General features: G+C 45.3%; 1 protein-coding gene across 3 annotated transcripts in view; it reads right to left on the minus strand.

The window, feature by feature from the left end:
* Positions 1-1265: 1265 nt before the first annotated feature.
* The window catches only part of LAMC2 (laminin subunit gamma 2), a 61702-nt gene continuing 38557 nt past the window's right edge, over positions 1266-24410 (minus strand). For 2 of the 3 annotated variants that reach the window (XM_060131935.1, XM_060131942.1), the window contains 16 exons: positions 22390-22502; positions 19357-19575; positions 18541-18723; positions 17662-17907; positions 15477-15622; positions 14314-14470; positions 13797-14002; positions 12652-12731; positions 11411-11560; positions 10738-10882; positions 9877-10026; positions 9242-9356; positions 7800-7999; positions 5961-6119; positions 5768-5867; positions 1266-2948 (listed from right to left, as the gene is read on the minus strand). In XM_060131935.1, coding sequence (XP_059987918.1) covers positions 2695-2948; positions 5768-5867; positions 5961-6119; positions 7800-7999; positions 9242-9356; positions 9877-10026; positions 10738-10882; positions 11411-11560; positions 12652-12731; positions 13797-14002; positions 14314-14470; positions 15477-15622; positions 17662-17907; positions 18541-18723; positions 19357-19575; positions 22390-22502 — 2623 coding nt within the window. In that variant the 3' untranslated portion in view covers positions 1266-2694. The remainder of the gene's footprint in view (positions 2949-5767; positions 5868-5960; positions 6120-7799; positions 8000-9241; positions 9357-9876; positions 10027-10737; positions 10883-11410; positions 11561-12651; positions 12732-13796; positions 14003-14313; positions 14471-15476; positions 15623-17661; positions 17908-18540; positions 18724-19356; positions 19576-22389; positions 22503-24410) is intronic. The other variant, XM_060131937.1, reaches the window with a different exon arrangement.

A 24410-nucleotide genomic window follows, 5' to 3' on the forward strand; every position in this document is an offset into this window, starting at 1 on the left:
CTCAGGACTGGTAACAGAGTCTAAGTCCTGGGTAGGCTATTTCTAAGTCACACACCCCTTCTTTCTTCTTAGGGACAGTCTGCCACATCCTCAGAAATGAGGGAATCATTATTATACTAAGAGAGTCACATGAGTCACTTTTCCACTCCCCATCCCTACTTGGGGATCATTTCCTGTTTGTCAGGGAAGACATTTTTATGACTTCCTTAACAGTCTAACCCACTGATGAATCCTTTTATGATTACATGCATCTTGGTTATTAACTAATGGGATCCCCCACCAAGTTCTCTAAAGTCACTACTACCTAATCCTACACTTGGCAGCAACAGATAGCCAGTGACTCATGATGCATGCTCCCCTTTCACAGTATAGAATTGTCAGAGAAGTGGCTTCCTGCCAAGGGACTGTATTTCCTAGACCCCTTGCCAGTAAGATGTGGTCATAATAATACTGGGTTCTGGACCACAGAATGTGAGAGAAAGTGATGTGCAGCCCCTCCCAGGCCTGGCCCACAAAGACCTTCCATGTGTCTCCGTCTTCCATGTCTTTTTTCCCCTCCACCCCCTGGAATGGAGACGGTGCAGAGGGCAACCTGAGAAGTCACATGGTGGTAGGGCCTCTGGAAATGACTATGTGGAGGGCTACTGTGACAACTTTCTCCACATCCAGTACGCCATGAGGGCAAGAAGAAAGTCTGTCGTGAGGGAGTTACACATATTTTTAGGTCTGTGTGAGATAGTAGTTAATGTAAGCGAATTTGTAACATATGTGACTGCGTATTCCAAGACAGGATTAAAAATGCACTTTCAGAGAAGGTAAAGCATAGGGATCAGATCGGTCAGAATTTGGGGGGGCGGGTCAGTGTAGGCAGAAGCAGAATCCTTTCCTCAGCCACTTGGGTAGATGGCCAATTCAGGATCTTAACTTATTAAATTTTAGTTTATTAAAACGCAGGATAATGTACCACAAACTATTGATTTTACCTTTATTTTAGAGCTGATGCAAAAAAAGACAAAAATATTATCACCCCCGCCCTGCTCAGGTTGTTCCAGAAATAAATCCTCCTTTATGCTTAGAAGACAGCACCCGTTAAATCTCACAAAGTGTGTGCATGGTTAGAAAGGGCAAAACAAGATGCTCAGAAAAAGGAATTAGAGATGTTAATTCTAGGGCTCATCGCTCTTTCTGAAGCATTCTTTGTTGTCATTGCTTTGGTACCTACACCTTAAGCTTAGAGTTTAACAAATTAGAAACTGGCCACGGGCATCTAAGAATTGTTCTTTATTTAAAAACATGTCCATGAAAAGCCAAGGAAATACAGAGGTGAGGCAGCACCAAAGCCTTCTGAGCCGAGGTTGGAAGTGCTTCTGGTTTTTCCAGAAATTCCCACTGGTGTTATGACTCAACAATGTGTCGCAATCAGTGGAGGAAAGGGACAGAGTGACAGCTGAAATGCAAAGAAGTGTGCACAACCCAGAGCCGTTTCAGCTATTTACCGAAATCCAAGTCCCCCATGGGATGTCTTGCAACACATGTTCTGTTGAGAAAAAGAGGTTGCAAACCATGGGGTTATTGCAATAAACACCACTTGTGATGAACTGGATTTGTAAGTTTACATTTTTTTCAAGGTTTGTTTTCCTCACTCTTCAATCAACTCTATGAGGACAGAGACTATGACACCACTGTACCCCAGCCCCCGGCACACAATAGGTACAATAAATATATGTTGTAAGGATGGATGGATGGAAGGATGGACTCTACCCAGCTCAAGTATAAGTAGGAACATCGTCTGGTATCAGAAGAGAGAACAAAACACATAGAAGCATATAATTTTTAGTGTTTGAAAAATGGCATTGAATTAGGACTAATAAATCTTGGATAACTGCACCTCTTTCAGTGCCCAAGCTACATTTTTACATCACTTTGAAACCCCAAAGTAAATACTTTCCCAATGTTTGCTTGGCTGGTAGGAAATGCTTTAATAAAAACGTAGTCTCTAAGTTGCCTGCCATCATCAGGGGAAAGGAGGTCACTTCCAGGCCCAGAAGAAGTCGAAGGCAGGGTACCAATGCTCCAAAGGGGCCAGCCTTACAGCTCCTCACTCCGTCACTGCTCACTTCTTCCAGTTTGAAAGTGGAGTATGTGTGTATGGACTGGGTGATAAGTGGGAAGAACTCTGATCAACAAGAACACGTTGGACACCATGAGGCATAGTATTTTACTGACCACAGCATGACTGGAATTCACTCTCTGTTCTGACGTTAGGAAGAATTTTAGGCGTGGGCAAAGTCAAAAAATTTTCCCTTTGATCACATTACTCAAAGGATAAGCTGTCTACAACCCAGCAGCACTTGTCCATACTCCAGGACTCAGTTTATGACTACTCTGAGACAAACACCTGCCTGTGTGGTTTGTCCTTCCATCCAGCCTACACTTTGGGGTCCAGGCCCTTGATGAGTCTCATACCCAGTGCCATTTGCCTCATTACCCTGAATCAGGAAGCAAAGAGCATCCCACTGATACAATAAGACATTTATCTGGCCAAGGTCTCAAGGACGGGACCAGGTTCAGTTGACCTGAGCGCACCCATTCAACAGGTTCAAATGTCCCCATCCCACCCCACCCACATGAGACGGCTCCTGCGCCTGAGGTCTCTATGCCAAGAACCTCAGTTGAGAAATCGCAAAGGCAGCTTCAGTGCTGCTCAAGAGCCTGGGTATTGTAGCAGCCTGGGGGCAGGTTGTCCCTAATGTTCTCCAGGTTCTTCACATCAGCCAGAATCCCATCTATGCTCGTCTCCAGTGAACGGAGGTGGCCCCTCTGACAGCTTGCCCTCTCTTCCAGCTTTGACATCAACGGCCGCAGCTGACTGTTGATCTGGGCCTTGGCTTGGAAAAGCTTCTGCTCCAATAAGGTCAGCCCCTCTTCATCCATACTGCCAGGCTGGTCTATTTTAGGAAACAAGAAAGGAGTTAACAGAGGAAAAAGCTGTGGTTAGAGCTCCTTGAACATATGCAGGTCCTTCTGTAACTTTAACTAATTTCCATTTTCACTGGCCCAGAGCAAAGAGTATGCTGTGCATTTGAAAGGCTTATTTTAAATTGTAAATAATCTAGAAGAAATTCTGAGAGCACGAGCCTCATTATTGGGTTTTGAACAGCCCAGTTTAAGCCTCTGGACTCTTTAGTTCAGCAAGATGAAGCTTGGATTTCTATTTTCATGTTAGAGGTAACAGCTCCTGCTCTGAAAGGATGAAGCCTGAAGGTCACAGGGACCTTATACTGCTCAAGGTGTCTGCCCAGCACAGCTCATCCCTAACATCAGAATCAACTCCAAATTCTGCTTTCTGAACCACCCTTAGGAAATCTCTTGCTGTTTTCCATTAGAAGACCTTTAGAAACTGGCTGGGCCTCAGGGTTTAGAGAGGCCAAGGTGTGCTTTGCTATTTGAGGGATGAATTCCAGCTGTTATGAAATGACGTAAGACGTCATTCTGGCCCGAAACAGTGGGAATCTGTCTAGATATTAGTTTATTTCCAACATGAAATGTGGTCACATTTGTTCAGGTATGTTTCACCCATAAACCATCTGATACTAATGTCAGCATGAAGGGCACCTGGCCAGACCCATTTGGTTTGAAAAGGTCTGAGTGGTCCTTAGTCAATTCAAACTCAAGGTCAGGTGCAGTGATAGCATTTGACTGCAGAAGTTTATCACAACTAGAGAGATTAAACTGTTATTGCTCCGGGACTCAGGAGAGCAAACAGAGTAGAAACAGCACTACAACAAAAATGTTGATCCAGTGGATCAGTCCTTCACCTGCGGACAGGGGAGAATTCCAGAATTTAGGGTTCTACAACACGCAGGGAAAGTGAAGCAAGCTTGGGGATAAAATGTCCAGGCGGAGGCAGCATGAGCTTCTCAAAAACAGCAGGAACACTGGAGACAGAGACCTCGGTTAGAATCCTGCCTCCAAAACTTACTATGTGATCGGTGGGACAGTATTAAACTCCCTGAGCTTCCGTTTACTCCTTTGTGAAATAAAATAATAAAACTTGAGGCTTCCCTAGTGGTGCAGTGGTTAAGAATCTGCCTGCCAATGCAGGGGACACAGGTTCAATCCCTGGTTCAGGAAGATCCCACATGCCACGGAGCAACTAAGCCTGTGCACCACAACTACTGAGCCTGTGCTCTAGAGCCCACGAGCCACAACTACTGAGCCTGTGTGCCACAACTACTGAGCCTGCACTCTAGAGCCCGTGAGCCACAACTACTGAAGCCCGTGCACCTACAGCCCGTGCTCTGCAACAAGAGAAGCCACCGCAATGAGAAGCCCGCACACCACCATGAAGAGTAGCTCCCGCTCGCCACAACTAGAGAAAGCCCACGCGCAGCAACAAAGACCCAATGCAGCCAAAAATAAATAAAGTAAAATAAATAAATTTAAAAAATAATAATAATAATAAAACTTACTTTATAGGACCTTTAAAAGACTTAAATGATCTTCCAGCACGAAAAACCTGGCATAGTGCCTGTCACACAGTAAACGTTTGATAGTTCCCATCCAGCCTCTCTCCCCACGCTCTCACTTTCTCTTTAAAGGCCCTGTTAGTTTCATTGCCTTTTTCAGAACACTAAGCAAAATCACTAAACTCTCCACTGGGGAGGGTTTATTTGTTTATTTATTTTTTACCCTTAGAGGGTCTTTTACTCTTTGGGGCTCATTGGATCACAAAGCAAACCTGTCAGGATAACAACACAGACAATATTGGTCTCTTGGGGTGATGATGACACTCCACAGAAAAATCCGGTTTTAAAGAGGTTCTCCTGAATGTTGCTGGAATCTCTGACTGAATCCCTAGTTCCATATATGCTGCAGTCCAGGCTCGATGAAACAGGCCAGTAAGTGTTTGATATCAGCTCTACCCAAGCCCATAATTTTAATTTATGTGAGTTTTCTTTTGGATGGGATTCTGTGAGGAAACCTGAGCTACTGCCACACGGTGTCATCAAATCTATTTTATCCTAAGATTTTGCAGTATCTCATGGACCTACCACCTTGACATTTCTTTCGGGTCATCTACCTGGCAGCTCAAGTTTCCACAACCCGTTACAGCAAGGTGTAACTGTGGCTGGAAGGGACAAACAGCAGAATTGGAGGGTGATTCTTGACCTCACAGGCTGGGAGAATCTTCCCCCCCCCCACTCCTACTTCCTCAGAGCTCTATGACTTCCCCTCAGTTATTTCAACTGTCTCCTGAACCACCTCGTCCTGCCTCTTGTCTAACCCACCTTCATACTCTCCTGCACTCAGCTGCCCCAGTGATCTTTCCAAAACATACAGCAACAATGTCATCCCTCTGCTTGACACTGTCTACTAAGTTCTCAGGATCAAGGTCAGAATCCTTAGCAGGACTGTCAAACTGTCCAGTATTCTTTTTCACTGTGAAGCTCGAATCCTGCCTCCACAATTTACTGTGTGATCTGCAGGACATTATTAACCTCTCTGAGCCTCAATATACCTTCCCTACATACACCCAGTTCTTTGAACTACAGACTTTCACCTCCAAGGGCAATAGGTAGGTTCTCAGTGACCCATTTTAGAGATGGTAAAATAGTCCCACAGATGTAAAGAAGTTTCCAGGCCCTGAAGTATCTGGGCCTGGAAACAAAGCAAATTTCTGGATACCCTTAAGGAAAGTTGAGACTCCCACTCATCGGGAGAAGCCCTGGAACATGGACTGGAAGGTTGTGGATACTCCACATACCTATTAGGTGTAGGATGCCGTCCAACATGTTAAGTGTGTCTTGGATCGTAACTCCAGCATTCCTGGCTCTGTTATCAACTCTTTGGGCTTCTGTGATTACCTGAGGAAAACATAAACACAAGCCCATTTTGCAAGGGTGTTCCCACACTGGCAAGGTTAAAGTGCTCTCTGCTGGAAAGTCACGGGAACTTACCATCTGCACTGCATCCGTAGACGTGCCGAACTCCCGCTCCTTCCTTGCCAGCTCTCCTTCCACTTCCCTCATCTCACTCTTGAGAGTGGCCAGTCCCTTCTCCATGGCCAAGGCTCCATCTGCTGTCACGTTGGCCTCCAAGTTCAGACTCCCCATCTCCTGGGAGAAGAAAAGGAGCCAGGGACGGAAGGAGAGAGAGGGGTAAGGCACAAAAACATCCCAAAGACAACAGCAGAAAAAATACAGCTGCAGCCAGGCCCTGATGGAGTGAGATGAACAATGAGAGAGTCAGACTTGGGGGACACACCCTTCCCCAAGCTCTGCCTCAAACAAGTTAATTCGGGGGTATGTCTCCAGGGGCTAGGACGATCAGCTCTGAGACACTGCTTCCCTCTCAGGTTAAGCTCACCAAATGGTGAGTGAAACAGGAACCAGTCGGGAAAACCCAGAGGGTGAGGAACTCATCTCACTCTCTGTCATGTTTCTTTGCTGCTGCCATCTTTTGAATGGCTTTACTCCCCAAGACAGTAGACTTTGGGGGCAGAGAATGAATGGGCTATAGCTTTGAGTTTTGTTTTTATTAGGATGAACGAATCTTAACAATATCTTTACCAATAAGCTACCATTAGGCATCAAGTTACACAGACGCCTCTGTACTAGAAGCCACGTAAAGAGAAGCACAGGAAATTGGTCTCTACCCTCAAGGGACCTAAGATTTGAGATTATTTTTGGAAGTTACCAAGTGGTCCAGGGGTGAGGCCACACAGTCTAGATATCAAGAGTTCCCTCTGGGCTTTCTAGAGTTGCTTAAGCTTTCTAGAAGTCATACTTAAATAAGAACGACGAAGCTCTCGTCCAGCTGAGAAGCACTCTTTCTACTGTAGCACTTAACATATGGGTTGTAAGTGTAACTAGCCTGCCCTTGCCCATTACACTGAATGCCCTCTGAAGAGAAGGACTGGGTCTTTCCCATGTCCGTATCCCCAGCACCAAGCACAGTGATGGCACAGGATGGAAGGAAAGAGAAAAATGAGTAAGTGGAGCTTAGACATAGAACATAGGGTCAAGGGATCCAGAACTCCAAAATTTCATAATCTTGACTCAAAACACTGGTATAGTTGCTACAAGTTGAATTGTGTCCCCCAAAAGGATATGTTGAAATTCTAAACCCCAGTACCTCAGAATGTGACCTAATTCAGAAATAGGGCTGTTGCATATGTAATTAGTTAAGATAAAGTCATATTGGAGTAGAGTGGGCCCCTAAGCCCACACGACTAGTGTCCTTATAAGAAGAGTTGGAGACACCCAGGAAGAAGAGCTCCATGTGATGACAGAGGCAGGGACTGGAGGGAAGTCGCTGCAAACCAAGGAACACAAAGGATTGACAGCCACCACGGGAAGCTAGGAAGAGGCAAGGGAAGTTTCCACCCAGAGTCTTGGAGAGAGTGTGGCTCTGCTGACACCTTGGTCTCAGACTTCTAGCCTCCAGAACTATGAGAGAAGAAATTCCTGTTGTTTTAAGCCACCCAGCCCGTGGTACTTTGTGAGAGCAGCTCCGGGAAACTAATGCAATAGTCTATATAAACAACAGTCTCAGCTGGCTCTTCTCATGGTGTTGTCCAAAAAGGGAGCTGAAAATGGTGCGCACGGGGCAGCAGTACTCAGCCAATGATAGCCCTGTGAACCAATCAGCAAGAGGGCCAGCCGAGTGGCTCTGGGGCCGCCGTGGACCGTAACAGAACCCGACGGGTCAACATGAGCCCAGCGCTCTTTGCTCACTGAACATGACCCTTGCGTTTGGCGCTGCTCTCACCAACCTGCACCTCGATGTCCCTTTACCTGTTCTATGCTGCCGGTGATCTCCAGGGCTTCCCCGGCTGCGTTCTTTGCCCTCTGGGCGTCGGCAGCAGCATCGCCCAGGGCTGTTTCCGCTTGCTTGGTCTTGTCGCTGGCATCTGCAACCTTCTGGCTGATGTAGGAGAGTCTCTTCATGGCCTCTTCAGCTTCTGCTTTTCTGTCTTCAACCTGCAGGTCAAACTCTGAAATGCAGATAAGTAAACATTGCCGTAAAGTTGAAAATTAGCTTCCAACGGAAGACAAAAGTGGCTGAGGTTTTTACGAACAATTACAGAAAGAGTGTTAATACTGCCCAGGGGTGAGAGTGTGGAAAGTTGTGGCTATTACTCTTTCTTGTCCAGGAGAAAGCATCTTAAAGGAGGCACTGAGCTAACCATCAACAGTCAGCCTGCCCTGGGTCCCCATCATTGCAAAAGTGAACCCCAAAGTGAATCAGAGGCAGGTGGAATCTTTGAAGCCCAAAGTTTCAAGCCAGAGCCTTAAACCCTAAGCTGCCAATGGCAATAGCTGGGGACTGGACAGAATGGGTAGAGAGGGACTTTCTGTGAAGAAAATTCTAAGAATTAGGAATGTTTATTTTTTGTTTTTAGTGAAGAAGACTGAAACTTTAACCAAATCTCTACAAGGTGTAAACCCAGATTACCTGGAATCCAGATGCTATGACAAAGCTTGCTTTATTATTACCACAAGGCAACCTCACTGGTCCTGTCAATACATTGGAACCAACCAGGCAAAAGAAAGAGAAAGAGAAAGAAGAAAGAAACAAAGAAAGAAAGAAAAGAAAGAAAGAAAGAAAGAAAGAAAGAAAGAAAGAAAGAAAGAAAGAAAGAAAGAAAGAAAGAAAGAAAGGGAGAAAGAGAGAAAGAGAGAGAGAGAAAGAAAGAAAGAAAGAAAGAAAGAAAGAAGAAAGAAAAAGAAAGAAAGAAATTAAGAAAGAAAGAAAGAAGGAAGGAAGGAAGAAAGAAAGAAAAAAGAAAGGGGGAGGACGGAAGAAAGACAGGGAAAGGAAGAAAGAAAGGAAAAGAAAGAAAGAAAGGGAGAGAGGGAGGGAGGAAAAGAAAGAGAATTATCTGTATGGTAGCGGGATATTGAATCTGTGAGGAACCTTAGAGGTCATTTAGTTCAAATTTCTCCAGAGGGGAACATTAGAATCTAGAAAGGCATGGGACCTGCCTATGGTCACACAGCCAGCTCAGCGCGGTCATGTGGCTGAGCAGAGATCAGAACTCAAGCCTTTTGACATTTAGTTCAATTCTTTCTACTACATCAAATATTTTAAAATGTTTTTCTCTAGAAAGATATTTATTAAGTGTCTATTAATAGCCCAATGTACCTGTCACTTAGATTTATAAAGATTCAAAATAAACCAAAGTCGTGGTTATAACTTTAAAATACTCAAGTGACCTGAACCACGAAATACTCACCTCTGAGATTCTTTAAGATGTTCTCAACTTCATAAAAAGTGGCATTGCCCATACTTAGTGCTTCTTGGGCTCTGCTTTTAGCAAGGTTGGCACGGGAAAGCAGTTGATCTGATTTCTGTAAATAGGCAGGCAGAACAAGATTAGAGTAAATGTAACACACACCCAGGGAGTGCCCTCCTGCCGGCATATTCACTCTGACACACTTCTCTTCATGACAACAGAGCTGTGATTCGCCAAAGAGTCTAGGGGTGCTGTAGCAAACCGCTCCACAACCTGGGGCAGCACAAACTTTATAACCCAGTGACCCGATAGGAGCCCACATTGAGAACAGTCTCAAGCTCTGGTCCACTATCAGGTACAAGAACAGTTTGCACATCCTAATTTTAAACTCTAGATACTTCCTGAAACCAAGCTAGTAGACAGAGCCAGACAAAAATTAGACCCAGTAGGCCTGCGTCCTATTCCTAGATTTGAGGGCTGACTCAGTGGGTGGAGCTGAGCTAATTACATTAAGGTCTCTATAAGCAGCAGTATCATGACCTTTCGAGAGTTTTTGATGGTTCTTCTTACAGCATTAATTCACATGGTAGCCCTTCAATACATGTTTGTTGAATGAACAAACTAACAAACGATACCTGTCTCCCATTCTTCCCATTCTGTAAGAGCTTCCGGGTTTCTTCTTCCCAGTTTCCCAGATTGCTTTGCACACGCTTGAACTCATCCACACGCTTAGTCACCAGGCTTGAGACAGAGTCAGCTTTTTGTCTGATCCTCTTCGTTTCTACCTGTGAGCCCCCCAAAATGAATGAGCCTTACTTTCTGCTCACCAGTTGTCACACCAGCCTTCCTAGGACCTGCCATCATTGTTCATAAACAACTATCCAGGCCCAAAGTCTAACAGAAATGAGGCAATATTCCTCATGAAAGTCAGGCAACAGGTCTCCCAAACATCAAACAGGTTTTAGGCCTGCTTTATTTTTTTTACTATTATTTTACGTGTTAGTTTATATATACATGGGAACATTTTTGTGGAAATCATTGTGAGTACTTTTTGCCATAGGTAGAAAGCTTAATCTAATAAATTTGCAATAATTAAAGGAAGATAACAGAAACAATGCAAAACTTTTGAGAAAAACAAAAGCCTTCTGAGTGGCCATACGTGGAGATACACTATAGGTTGGACCCAAATGTAAATATCAAACTTTATCTATAATAATTTCCCACAGGTTGCAACAGTCCCCAGAACTAGGAAAGAGATAGAAAACTTTTAACCACTAATAGGAATAGGTTCAGGATGTGAGCCATGGCCTTATCAGGGACCAAGATTGGGGTTTAAGAACAAGGATAATGAGGAGAATAAATACTCTTTCTAATCTAAAGCAAGAAAAGTCAATATGGAGAAAAAAAACTGAATGATTGAACGATTCAGTGGAACCCCCAGAGAAGAAAGCATTATGGCCCTTCTGTACATCAGTGCATAGGTTAGGTGCCCTTACCTGAAAGGACTGATCATTGACCCCCTGAAGCTGAGATGCTGAATTGAGAAGGCGGAGACTATGCTGATAAGACGTATCTGCTTCAATGTCAGTTTGAGTGGCCTCCCTTGACAACTGCTGGGCCAGAGACTTGGTTTTCTCCAATCTGCAGGGAGTGAAGAAAGAGGACTTTGAGAATTCACTCTTTTTTATTAAAAGCAAAAATTCATCCTGTTAAAAGTATGTAGTCGGGATTATTGGAAGAACCAGACGAGATGTGTTCCTTTCCACAGTTTAAACATAGATCTTAAAGTTTATACAGGTTGGGTCAGAAAAATTTAACGCAAGTTCCCTAATTTTTTTTTTCCCAATTCTTGATCATATGAATATATTATGTTTATCTGTGCCATGCCATCAGATGAGTGTACTCACATCCTTTAAACACCACAGACGGTGACCGTAATCTCCAAATATACAGCCTCTCAATCAAAACACAAACTTTACTGAGATTAATCAACCTTTTCTTCCAGCCTTAAAGGCGTCTGTTTTCCTCCAAAGTAATACCCTCATCCTCTCGTCCCTCTTAGTATTGATGTACTTCTAAAGAAACACAGCACCCCTCAGACGTGGTTTGCATTGAACCCTGGGAGAGAGCGGATTATATTGGCCCGTGTGAGTACCCGTTGAAACGTACTTTCCCACAAGCCCTTGCACCACGGAGCCGTCCAGCGTGCCGCTTCCGCCTCCTTCACTCAGAGCCTTGCGCGCCAAGGATAGGGCTTGTTCGGAGTAGTCCTCGGTTTCCCTGGCCAGTTGCTCCATGTTATTGGCTGACTCAACGTGGCTGAAAGGATCAAAAACCAAGAATTTGAGGTTTCACGGCAAAGAGCTTCCTTTAGGGCTTTTATTTAAATGAAAGGAGAGGAGTAAGGGAACTGGTTGGACTAGAAAAACCAAACAGAATTGACCCAGATGAGATGGAGCTCCTCTAATAGAGGAGCTATCTAGAAGCAGAGGGTGTTCTGAGAAGTAGCCTCACGTCCTAGACTTTTTTGGCCATCTACTCCATTTATGGCATAATCAGTGGAAGCTATGGAGATGGGTGGGAGAAGTCTCAGAATGATAAAATATTGCATTTATAAACTGTTTTCTGCAGGAGAAACCCCTAGGTTTTATTCCATTCAGGAGCCAACTCCCTATTTAGTTTTGTTGCATCTCTAAACTGAACCCACCACTAAGGGGGACAAAGCCTGTCAATAAAAGTCCCCCAGTTGCTTTTGTCCTCCTGGTTCTAGAAAGTGATGGAAACGAGCTCAGGAGGCAGCGTGCGCTGCAAGAACACAAGCCAGCCCCCTTCTGCTAACAATTTCATTTGGGATTAGCAGAGCCTGCCACCTTGCTGAGCCCTCCGCCAAGAGCAAACCTCTTCTGCATGGTAGGATTTATAGTCAGGCAAGAACTAAGGAGCCGCCTGTTATCACTGGGGGCCTGCAGAGCCGGTTTTCAGGAGGACGTTCCCCCTCTGCAGACTTGGCCCCCACAGGCCAGCAAACAGCTCGCAGCTACTCGTTCCCAGGCTTGGTGTGGGAGCCTGGGAGTCCCTCAAAGGTGCAAAGCATGCTTTTCCAAGGGCTGATTCATTTGATGGGGCCCAAGGAATTACATGTGACATACACCAAAGCCATGCTGTTAAGTCATAGAGAAATATGTGAAAGAAACACCCTCGCCCCCAACTCCTGCCAAGTGACCTTGCCCAGTGGCCACCTATATACACTAAAAGCCAAGGGGTTAAAAAAATGGCTTCAGGGTGGGGGGATGGCTGCAAAGGAGCCTGGAGATAATGAATATGCTTCGGTCCTGAATACCCTGCAGCGATGTTCAAGGCTGGCCTTGCAGAGGTGGTCTGAAGCAGAGGTGCCCTCCAGGACTGCTCACCTGTCTGCCAGTCTCGCAGCCTCCTGAGCTAGACTTTTAAAGCCATTTGGCCCCATATAGTCCTCTGAGGGAGGAACGTCCTGTGGAAAAAGGACAATTGGTTAAGGCTTTGCCATGAGCCTAAATACGAGCCATGGAGCCTAAGCAGGTTCTGCACCTGTTCTGTCAGAGCCACTTGTCATTAGTCACACAGCATTCTACAACGTGACATGTCGAGTCCCTGGTCACGATGGCCATTACATTAAAAAATGTATAGACAAGAATAAAATAGAAATCCAAGTTTAAAGGAAGTCTGTATATAGATATAGATGCATTTTAAAATATATACATGTTTATATTTGCATATGTATTCAAAGTGCAGTAGAACATAGACCAAGTTTTAATGGTAGTTTTTTCTTAGTAATGAGATCATAGGGAATTTTATGTATTTTCTGAATTTTTTACAAAAGGAAAATCAATACACACTATTTTTAAATCCTTCATTTTCTCATCATAATATCTGATTATCTTCCAGTTTTCTTTATCCACCTCCTATCCACCCACTTACATTATTATCACCACTGCCTTCTTTATTTAGAACGAGAAGAGTGCTCATTCAAACCTCTCCCTCCGACCACACTACAAACTACGTCATTAAGAAAATCATACTGGCAACATTTTTTTCCCCTATTTTAAGAACCATGTCGTTATTGGCCTCCTTCTTTCCTTCTTCTTCCTTCCCTTTCTTCCTTTTTCATCTGTTCTTTATTTCTTTCTTCCTCTCTCTCTCCCTCTCTCTTTCTTTCTTACAGCAAACATTTATCACAGCCACACATTGTGCTACGGGCTGAGAATGTAAACATGAACAAAATTGAACCCTGCCCTCTGGGAACTAACAACCTAGAAGAGTTGCAGAAAGAAGGGAGAAGAGACGGCCAAGATGAGGCTATGGGTAGCAAGAAATGAACTAGGAGAAGACATAACACAGTAAAATGGGAACCTGCAGGAAGCCAAAGAACATAAACAAAAGTGCAGCTGCTGCAAGGAAGAGAAGTCTAACTGTCTGCCAGAGAGACCAGAAAACCAGAGAGACAAGGTGAGCCTGTGACATGGGCAGTCTTCCATCTCAGCAATGACTCCCAGTCCCCTAACACAGCACCACCTACGGTGTTTCGCAGGGCAGCTTCACTTTCCTCCAGGCTCAGGCGCAGCTGAGTGATGAGCCTGTGAGTATCCTGAACTCGGTTCTGATGCTGGCTGCCCAGGGCCCGAACTCTTTCCACAGTCATCTTGAGGTCATCCAGGCGGTTCCGGTAGCTATTCTCTTGGCTCCTGGCCTTGGCCAACTGGAGATTGAGGGATCTAATAGCACCTGAACACCAACAAGGAAAGGGAAGATAAGCACGTTGGGGGCCAAGTCGTCAAATATAACAGAGGGTTGAAAAAGTGACTTTAACTGGCTTATGGCAAAATAGTAAAAACCCAACATATGAATGCATGCAACTGCTCTTTTATCTCCATCATTCAGATCCCAGGAGAACATCACAGACAGTCCTTCCACCTCCGCAAGGGCTAGGCAGAGACATCTGCTGAACTGTTACCACCGAAGATTCTGTGACCCAGTGTATTGCTTTCTAGGACTCTGAATTCTCTCCTTTGTGAAGGGAAATTGGCCTTCATCACCTTCTGAAATCTGGGCTTCTCTCAGAATGTCCCGAAGGGTCTGCTCAACCCACTGCATCCTGCCCTCCAGCTCTGTGTTGGGTACTGCTCCACCGTCACCCTGAGCCTTTGAAATCAGGGTCTCCAGGTTCTGGAGCTGCTGCATAAACTGATCCATCTGAAACCACACAGGGAAGAGGATTAGAACAGGTGACAGAGTTCAGGGTCAAATAGCAGGTACCCAGGGGCTAGTAGCTAAAAGCCCAGAAATGCTTGGCATGTCATGTTAAAGTTCAGATTCTAGAGCCTAGACTTTGAGTCTGAATCCTGGCCCCACTATTCACTAGCTGTGTGACCTTGGGTAAGTCATTTTCTTTATCCATAGGATGGGGATAATAATAATAATATCTCACAGACTTATTACTTGGACTAAATGAGTTAGTATTTGTATAGTACTTAGAACAGTGCCTGGAATAAAGTGCTACAGAGGGCTGGTTAAATAGATAAATTTTAAAAAATAGGTTAAGTTTGCTCTACATTTGGGTTCTGTTTGGGCCCTTTCCTCCCCCACCCTTCACCCCAGTAAAATATTAATAATTAACAACAACAACATCAATTTCATTCTTCTCTGGAATTTGAATGAGAAACTTCTGGAGGCTATTCCTGTCTTGACAGCCTTGACACCTCTGGACTCCTCATATCTTTTATACATTTATGTCTCCTTCATTTGTTTTATAAGGACATCTCTTGGGAAAAAATCCAGCTAGAAAGTGGCATATTATAATGGAAAGAGCACTGAATTTAGAATCAGGGGACATGGATGGTATTCTCGGTTCCACCTGGCCATGTGACTTTGAAAAATTACACATTTTTCAAAACGTTGTTTGCTCAGTGAAAGCTGAGATCAGAATGCTTTTCCTTCCAATTTGACTAAGTTACCATGAGTACTGAATGCGGCAGTATCTGCAAAAAGGGTTTTGAAAATGGTAAATATAAGAACATAAGCCTGAAGTATTTTTACTAGTATATGGAAATTTTTTTAACATAGCAATTTTTAAAGGAAGAAATAGTAATCCCTGCCCCCGTCCCCAGGAGTCTAGGAGAGTCCTGGATTTGTGACAGAACCACCCAGGAGACACTTTAGGATTTTACTCCTGCGGGTGAGGTCTGGCTAGCATGCACACCTGAATCTTCACTTGATTATAGCAAGCTGGACAGATGGTTAATGCTGCATGCTCACAGTTGAGGCCGCCAAATCCTGGCTTGCAAACACAGCTGCCATCACTTCTACACTCCACGGGCTCCGAGCCCACTGGATTGCAGTTGCAAGCTAGAGAAAAAAGACGGACAAACAGGAAGCTTTCATGTCAAGCTAATTCCAGAAACTGGAGGTATAGAAAAGATAAAAGGAAGATTGAGTCACCAAGGGCAAAGAATCCTTCTTTGCCCTTGTTGATTCATATTGTGTTAGATTCATTTCTTGGCTATGCCTCCAAGCACATTCCCACAATACAGAGAGGTCTTCGGAATCATCTGGCAGGTTTGTTTGGGGTGTGTGTCTGGATGAAGACACTATAACAGTTCATCCTTCCTAGCGGCACTTATTTACTTCCTCCCATTCAATCATAAGCCTGCTGGATATTCTGCAGACACTCTGGCTTTGCTCACAGGGAAAATAACATTTCTTCTGGGCCTATAGGTGCCAGAAGTAGACATCTCTCTGTATATACACAGATGAGGAATATGAGCTCAGAGAAGCTGAGTAATTTGACCTAGGACACACAGCAAGAAGATGGCAAGCTGGAATGAGAACCTGGCAAGAGCCAGTGATAGTTTCCTTCTGCGGTAAAGCGGTACCTTTATTCAATCAAATTGATTCAGTACCACTATGTGTCATGTTCTGTTCTAGGAGCTGAGGATGTAACTACTCTACCGGAGTGATTCTTTGGGTTACTCCACCTTCAGTGCTCACAGAACACTTGGTAGTATGATCATATGTCTAAGCGTACTGTCATTATTTGCTTACATATTTGTGTGTCTTCCTTATTAGCATATGAGCTCTTTGGGAGCTGGAGCTGATTTATTCATTATTATAACCTCGGTATCTAGCTCCACACTGGGTACATGGTAAGTGCTTGATAAAAGATAGTTGAGTGAAAAAATGTATGGTCTCAAGGCAATGAAATCTCTATTAATAGCACCTTATAGATGGAATTATATAGTTTATAGTATGCTTTCTCATATGCTGTTTTATCTTTGCAACCACTTTGAGTAAAATATTAATCACCCATATGAGGAAACTGAGGCTCAGAGAGCTTAATTGGCATGATCAGCGTAATACAATAGGTATGTTAAAAAAACTGCACTTGAACTCAGTACCGCTGATGTCATGTGGATGCTTCCTATCATAGGACATCACACCTAACCCACAGGCTGGGGTCAGGGCAGGTGGAATTCGTGCCCCTGGGTAGAAGCCCCAAGTTGCACAGAGGTCCTCAGCATTTCTGGGGCTGGGGACTCTGGTGTGAGTCGGGGGGTGGCTCTGGGCTCCCTGCAGACCTCCTGGGGGACCAGGAGTCCTCCGATCTCGGTCCCCAAAGGCACGCTGAACCTTAAAATGAGGAAGCTCCTGAGTTCTGGGCACCAGGGCTGGTCTGGGACCTTTGTGACCTAGGGGTGAGTCTGTGGGGCAGGCCAGCTCCCTAGAACGGAATTTGCCTCTAGAACAGAACGTGTTCGAAGGCTTGAAAGAAGAGCTGAGCAAGAGGCCTGATCGGCACATTCATGCTTTGATCTGAAGCGGCCCCCAGGAATGCTCCACGGGAGCTACTGCTTTGAAGCCCAGTCTCCTTAGGAGACGTTTGGACTGTTACCTCTCTGTACATCAATCGCACTGACTTCCTGAGAGGGTCTCTTCAGCTGCTTTACCACCCCCTCCCCTCCCACTTCAGTGTGTTCAGGCTTCGTCTCAGCCCTTTATCACCTTCCGATTCAAGGTCTGGCAGCCCCTCCCTGCCTACCAGCCTCGGGACTGGGCGCTGGAAGCAGCCCCATTTCAGCTCCTCTTCCACTCTGGAGCATAAACCTGACCTTTTGCACTTCTCCCGCCCAGCTTTAACCCTTTCAACACCCTCCAGCTCTGACTCCAGAGCCCTGACGCAGGGGACACGGGTCTTAAGACCTCTGACAGGTGAAAGGTCCAGGCTGTTCACGAGCCAGTCGGTCAGAGAAACCAAAGCAGCACCGCGATATTACCTGCTGTGGGCCTTGCTGATCTGTATGTTCTGACACATGTACACACACAGGCGTGCACGCACGCACACACACGCACACACAGGCTGTCCAATCCGTCTAGGGGTGCAGTCCTACCTCGACACTTGTCCATTGGGTTGGGAGCCAAGGGGTCCCCGAAGTAGCCTGCTTTGCACTGGTCACAGTGGGCACCGGCTGTGCCGTGGAGGCATTTCAGACACCTGCCCGTCAGGCGGTCACAGTTCCCAGAGGCACTGGGGTCCACATTGTTGTTGCACTGACAGGGTTGACAAGGCCTCACTGGGCCGTGTTCCCCAGAGGGGTCCCCAAAGTAGCCATCGGCACAGAGCTCACAGCGGGCACCTGGAAGGAGCAAAGAACCAAGCCCGAGCGATCACCCACTGGCAGCAAAAGCAGACGCAGAGGACGAAAGCGTAAATAGCCCTCTCGAGGAGCTTTCCCGTGGACCCCAGAACAGTAGCTTCAGGAACAGGAGCCCACGGCCAGGGCCTGGCTCTTCCACTCCACGGCGGTCACAGATCTTAGAACCCAAGCGCCACTAGGAGCCTTCCTGCCGGTTAACTCGCTGACTGGGAAAAAGTCAGCTTGAGACCCATACCACTGAGACTGCTGCTGAAGAGAAACTCTTCTTTCAGACTGACCAGCAGAGAGATGCGACATTTATAAGGCCACTAAGTTTTCCTTCTTCACCTTGGTTCATTTTTAAAAACTTAGTTAAACCCTGTATTTCATCTGAAAACTTCATCTCCTAATTACAAACCTCCTAAAACAGCTTTAGATGTTTCCTCCGCGTAACTGTACACTCTGCCCTTCCTCAATCCACTTGAGCTCTCGGGCATCGACGAGCTATCCTTATCTTTAAAATGAGCCCATTTAGACGAACCCTGAGTAATGAAAACTCCCTGGGAATCCCTTGGAATAGAAGCTATCCTTGCAGATTCACGGCATCAGGACAGGGCAGGCAGCTGGCCTCACCAGTGACACCGTGGGGACAGTTATTGCACACCACCTCCTTTGTCTCTGGCATCACGGAGCAGCTGAACCCATTGCGACAGGGGCAGGGCTTGCAGCTGCGGGGGTCACGCGGGTCGTTGTAGAAACCAATGGGGCAGTCGGCACACTCGATGTCAGGGTTTTCATCCCCTGAATAACAGTCTCCTGGGGGGGCAGAGGAAGAATGGAGGAGCAGAGAAATGAGCAGGGTAAAACTGTACACTTGCTTTAATACGCATGACATGTGCAAGTCAGAGCTTAGTAACTCACAGCCTGCCTTTCTGAAGCTTTCCCCAGAGTGCCTGAGCGCCGGTACTCTCCTCTGCCCTAGTACCAACTCTAAACATGGCCACGACCCTGAGTCTCACCCTCACTCTCCCAGGCTAAGCAGACATACGCTTCCTTTACCAGCCATGACTTAACACTGCTCCCTTGTCCCCCAAGGCCTGACACCATTTGTCCGCACATTCATTCCAGTCCTGACATTGCCTTTGATCTCCCCGTACAATGCTTGCAACTCGACACCAATTCCTTCCCCCACCCCGCACTGAACCATGACAGCCATTTCCTGTAACCTAGCACCTTTCTCACAACCCTGTGGCATTTCCATAATGAAAAGGATTGAGTGCAATAAAGCGCCATGTCCATCTTCCCTGACTCCAGCCCTGCTTCCCTTAATCCTTTCCCATCTCTGAAATGAGTTCAGGCATGGTCTTTCCTACACAGCTCTCTTCCGCGAGAGACCTCAGTCGCCTGGCTGTGCCCCCAACCATCTGGTCCAGGTGTCATTTCACTCACCTGTGTCTGGATCACAAGCCCCTCCTCCTTGGCAGTTACATGGAATACAGGTGCCAAAAGGTCCCAGTCTGGCTGAATCTCTTTTGTAGCCAGAAGCACATTCCTGGCAGAACTGTCCCTTGTACCCGACAGGACACGCACATTGTTCAACCCATGGTGCTGGGGCTCCAGAGATGGGGCGAGCTGAGATCAGGGTCACATTGTCAAGGTACCCAGTACCTGCAAGAGAGGGAACACGTTAGAAGCAGCAAGGGGTAAGGTCCAAGGATCTAAAGTCAGGCCTCTCATTGGATTTTATTTCTCTTAACTCCCTGATGAAATGAAAATTCACATTTTTAAGGCAAGACAAGAAAAATTTAAACATAAAATTTTTCTCTGGGCTTCCCTGGTGGCGCAGTGGTGAGAGTCCGCCTGCCGATGCAGTGGACACGGGTTCGTGTCCCGGTCCCAGAGGATCCCACATGCCGCAGAGCGGCTGGGCCCGTGAGCCATGGCCGCTGAGCCTGCGCATCCGGAGCCTGTGCTCCGCAACGGGAGAGGCCACAACAGTGAGAGGCCCGCGTACCGCAAAAAAAAAAAAACTTTTTCTCTGCCCTTTGCCCTCCTCATTCCCCTCTAGTTGCATTGTACATCTGCATTATGTGTTAACCAGACCTCCCCTGTGGCAGAAATACCTGCTCAACCATAAAGATCAATTTTTCTCCTTCTGGCGCCAGCCATGTAACTCCTTAGACGGTAACAATCCTTTGTCAATCCTTTAAGGGGTCATGACGACCCACTACTCGCCTTGTACGTGCAGACATCTTTGGTGAACTTTATGTACAATGCCAATATATCATTTTCCCTTAAAGATAGCAATTAGTGCAAAACATACTGGTCGATGACCTGGGGAGACACTGGGCTGCACCTAATGGAAGTTCTTAGCTTAAATACTTGCTTATGACCTATTAATGTTACTAGCTATATTATATGCTACCTATTTTACAAAGATTATTGTTTCTTGCATTACCAAATGTATGATTGATCCTCAGATGAAATTAATGATGATTAGGCAACTTGAAACAATTTGATCAAATATATAGTTCTACAAGATTGTAATCATGCATAATAACTCTAGATACGGGAAGAAGCAACAAGAGGGAACTATTTCCTGGACCATAACAGAGTAGAAAGACAGGAGGTCCAGAGGCTTTTGGCTACTGTTAACTGAACCTAGTCCAGTAATAGCACGTTCTGTGGCCTGTCAACGACATCCTCAACTGACCTGGGAATGTGCGCTCCTAGCAATTGCTCACGAAATGCCTCCCAGAACTTGGTTGAACTTAAGACCGAAAGGGAAGGGATTGTAAAATAAAGAATGTTGCCCACTATCCAGCTCTACAAGAATGAAGTCTTTAGCCACTGCAGTTGCTGACCTAAAGTACATCCTGAAAGGACTTCAGGGCGAAGATCAGGGTGTGGTACTTTGTGCTCTAGGAAACCTGACAGAACTGGCCCTCAGAGAGTTAGATATTTTCAGGAGGAAATTTTATGAGCCCAGTTTCTTGCATCTTCCCGTACTTAGAAAAGCACTTAAACCATTAACTAAGGTATCCGCTCCTTGCAAATAGCAGTAACCTACCAAGATGTGTGCTGGATTGCACGTAGCTTCTTCCCAAATCACATATATACCGGCTTCCCCCTTTACCTGTTTGGAACAGTCTTCAGAACTCTCCGAGAGACTGTCTTCTGGGTTATAATTCTCATATTGGCTCAAATAAGATTTTCCATTTCTTTCTTAGATTGACAATTTTTTAAAATTTATTTATTTTATTTTTGGCTGCGTTGGGTCTTCGTCGCTGCACGCGGGCTTTCTCTAGTTGCTGCGAGCGGGGTCTACTCTTCATTGCGGTGTGCGGGCTTCTCATTGTGGTGGCTTCTCTTGTGGAGCACGGGCTCTAGGCGCGCGGGCTTCAGTAGATGTGGCTCGTGGGATCTAGAGCGCAGGCTCAGTAGTTGTGGCGCACGGGCTTAGTTGCTCTGCGGCATGTGGGATCTTCCCGGACCAGGGCTCGAACCCGTGTCCCCTGAATTGGCAGGCGGATTCTTAACCACTGTGCCACCAGAGAAGCCCTCTTAGATTGACTATTGATGAATATATTTCATTGATAGCCCTATCAAAGACAGTTGGTATTCACTCACTATGCCATGCATAAGGATATAGCAGTTCATACGACTGACTGCATAGGCTCTGGTGTCAGAAAAATCAGGGTTTAAATTCTGGCTCAAGCCTCACTATCTGTGTGAATTGGGCAAATCACAAAACACCTCGATGACTGTGTTTCCTCAACAGTCGAAGAGAAATGACAGTGGTATCTACCTCCTATGTTTCTTGTGAAATTAAATGAGACAATGCATGTATTGTAGTGTACTTGGCACATAGTAAAGATTCAATAAATTGTTAGTAAGCACCTTTTCTACTTCCTGCTTTATTCACTATATCAGTGACATGGAAATGGTGCATGCCAGCCATGCTTCCTTTTTACATGTGTGCTAAAAAGCTTAAGGAGGTCTCATTTAAATAATCCCAATCGAGATTAGGAGTACCCAACATAGTACATAGTATATAAAAGTTCAATAATAGGAATTAACAGAATACATGGTGATATCCGAACGTGGTAGCACCGAGTATAATTCCAAAGGAAAGTTACTCAAGAAATAAAGAGAACAGTGTTGTAGATGCGATTTCCGAGCTAAGGGAACGTGCCTTTTGCCGTAGGTTATCTTCTTCAAATAATCAGCTTTAATCTAAATTCAGAGGCTCTTTAGCAAGGAAGCATCATTCATTCTTCATTGGTGCTGACCTCTTTTCAAGAAACATTCTTTCTTAACAACTTCTTCTAGAATGTACAAATCTAGACCCAATCAGAGACTCGACGTCAAAACCATTAAGTCGTTTGTTTAATTGTTTGGAGACTGTCACCACCTTAGAGAGCTGAAGCAAATTAAACTAAAACCTAAGAAGAGAGAAATTCATTTCTTTTAGCCACTTACTGTATTCTCCATAGGTAGCTCGGATCCGCAGGGCTGTGAGGTTCCGCAGTAACCTGCGATACTCAAAGTAACTCAGCTGGGGGCTCCAATTACTGCTTGGATTTTCATTTAATCTGCATGATTTAAAAGCAAAAGCTGAAAAATCCAACTCTTATCAAATCTTATAATGCGTATACCCGATACAAATTATGCCTGAGAATGGGGGAATAGCTCAGCCCCTTCACAGCCCTGCTTGTACGGGGATGAAGGACTGGTAGCCACATCCTCATAGGCACAAGCCTGGAACTTTCTCACTCCACGGGGAGTGCAAGCCCCACAGGATTTGCTGGAGGGCATCCCAGTGCAGGAAGCCGAGCTCCCGGGGTCACAGCATCCAGGGCTGGTCCAAGCCCTCAGAGACCACTTTCTATTCTTGGTCACACAAAACCTAACAGCAGGAACATCTCTGAGTTCCAGAAGCTCTGATCCTCGAGAGCCATCATTCATTTTTGGTTTTGTTTTTTAAATGATTTGTTATCTGAGCACATTTTACCTCCTATTTTCAAAAGTCAGTTTCCACCTTCTACACTGTCCACATGTAATACTTCCTAGTTTGGCATCATGTTGCCTCAACGCATCACATCACCAGCCCCTGTACTATTCTTCTTTATGTTGTTTTGATTTCTACTGGAATAGCCCTTCCAGGAACCATACTAACCCTTTTGTTTCATCCACTGATTCGTGAAATAACTGTTTACTGTGCACTTGGTTTGAGCCAGAAGCTGTTTCAGGACGGAGGATACAAAGGCAAGTAGAGTGAGGTGATCAGTGTCTCCCAGGGGTGGCGGGTAAACAAATAATTATGATACAATGCAGAAAGGGCTATAACAAAGGCATAAACAGGATGCCATAGAAACTCAGGATGGACTGTAACTTTACCTAGGATTCTGAGAAGGCTAATATAAAGGAAAAACCTGCAAGCTGAATCTTAAAGAGTAAGTTCACCAAGCTGAGAAGGTGGGAATGGGTGTTCCAGCGTGGAGAGCTGGGTGTTTGTATCGTTAGAATAAGGTGCACTCAGTTATTTAAGAACACATTGTGTGTGTGCTGTGAGTCTTCTATTCTCTATTACCTTTACCTCTGCCCTGGGGTAGGTCCCCAACAACCCTCACTTGAACCACTGTGAATGTGTCCTGGTGGTTCAATTAAAGACCCTACCCAAACTGTCCTTCACACAGTATTTGCACCCAGCCTTCACACCTGATCACACCAATTATCGACTTCCAATCTCTCAACAGCTTTCCATCATCTTGTAGGCATGGGCAAGATCTCAGCACCTTGACATGACATCCAAGAACCACCATGCTGGGTCTTTTCCCAGCGTTTTCAATCTTATCTGCCCATCTCCCCTATACACGCTGTGTTCCAGCCATAAATACTGCTTACCAATCCCCTGTATTATGCCTTTCCACGTTCCCACATATACTCCTATGTACGGGTTGTCCTGATTTTGTCCCTGGGAAAGCCCTGTGCTTCTTCCTGTTCTCAGTCCACACACTGCGTCCTTAGTAATGCTTTTCCTGGCTCCTCCAGGCAGAACTAAGACTCTTTCCTCTCCTCCCAACTCCCCATGAGCATGCACCACCACTGAAGAGATTTTGTATTGTGTTATGTTTGCTTTTTGACATGTTACATATCCTACTAGACAAGAGCTCTTGAAGGACAAACACCACGTTTCTTCATCTTGAATTCTCAGTCTCTGACACAGTACTAAGCACTTAATAGGCACGTCCCCCTCCCCTGAACTCTCTGTACCCACCATTCAAAATTCCCATTCTAGAGAGAAAATATTTGCAAATGATATATTTGATAAGGGATTAATATCCAAAATATACAAATAAATTATACAACTCAACATCAAAAAAACAAACAGCTTAATTAAAAAGTGGACAGAGGACCTCAATGAACAGTTTTCCAAAGAAGGCATACAGATGGCCAGCAGACACATGAAAAGATGCTCAACATCACTAATCATCAAAGAA

This window comes from Lagenorhynchus albirostris, chromosome 2 (assembly GCF_949774975.1).
Source record: "Lagenorhynchus albirostris chromosome 2, mLagAlb1.1, whole genome shotgun sequence".
Classification (NCBI taxonomy): domain Eukaryota; kingdom Metazoa; phylum Chordata; class Mammalia; order Artiodactyla; family Delphinidae; genus Lagenorhynchus; species Lagenorhynchus albirostris.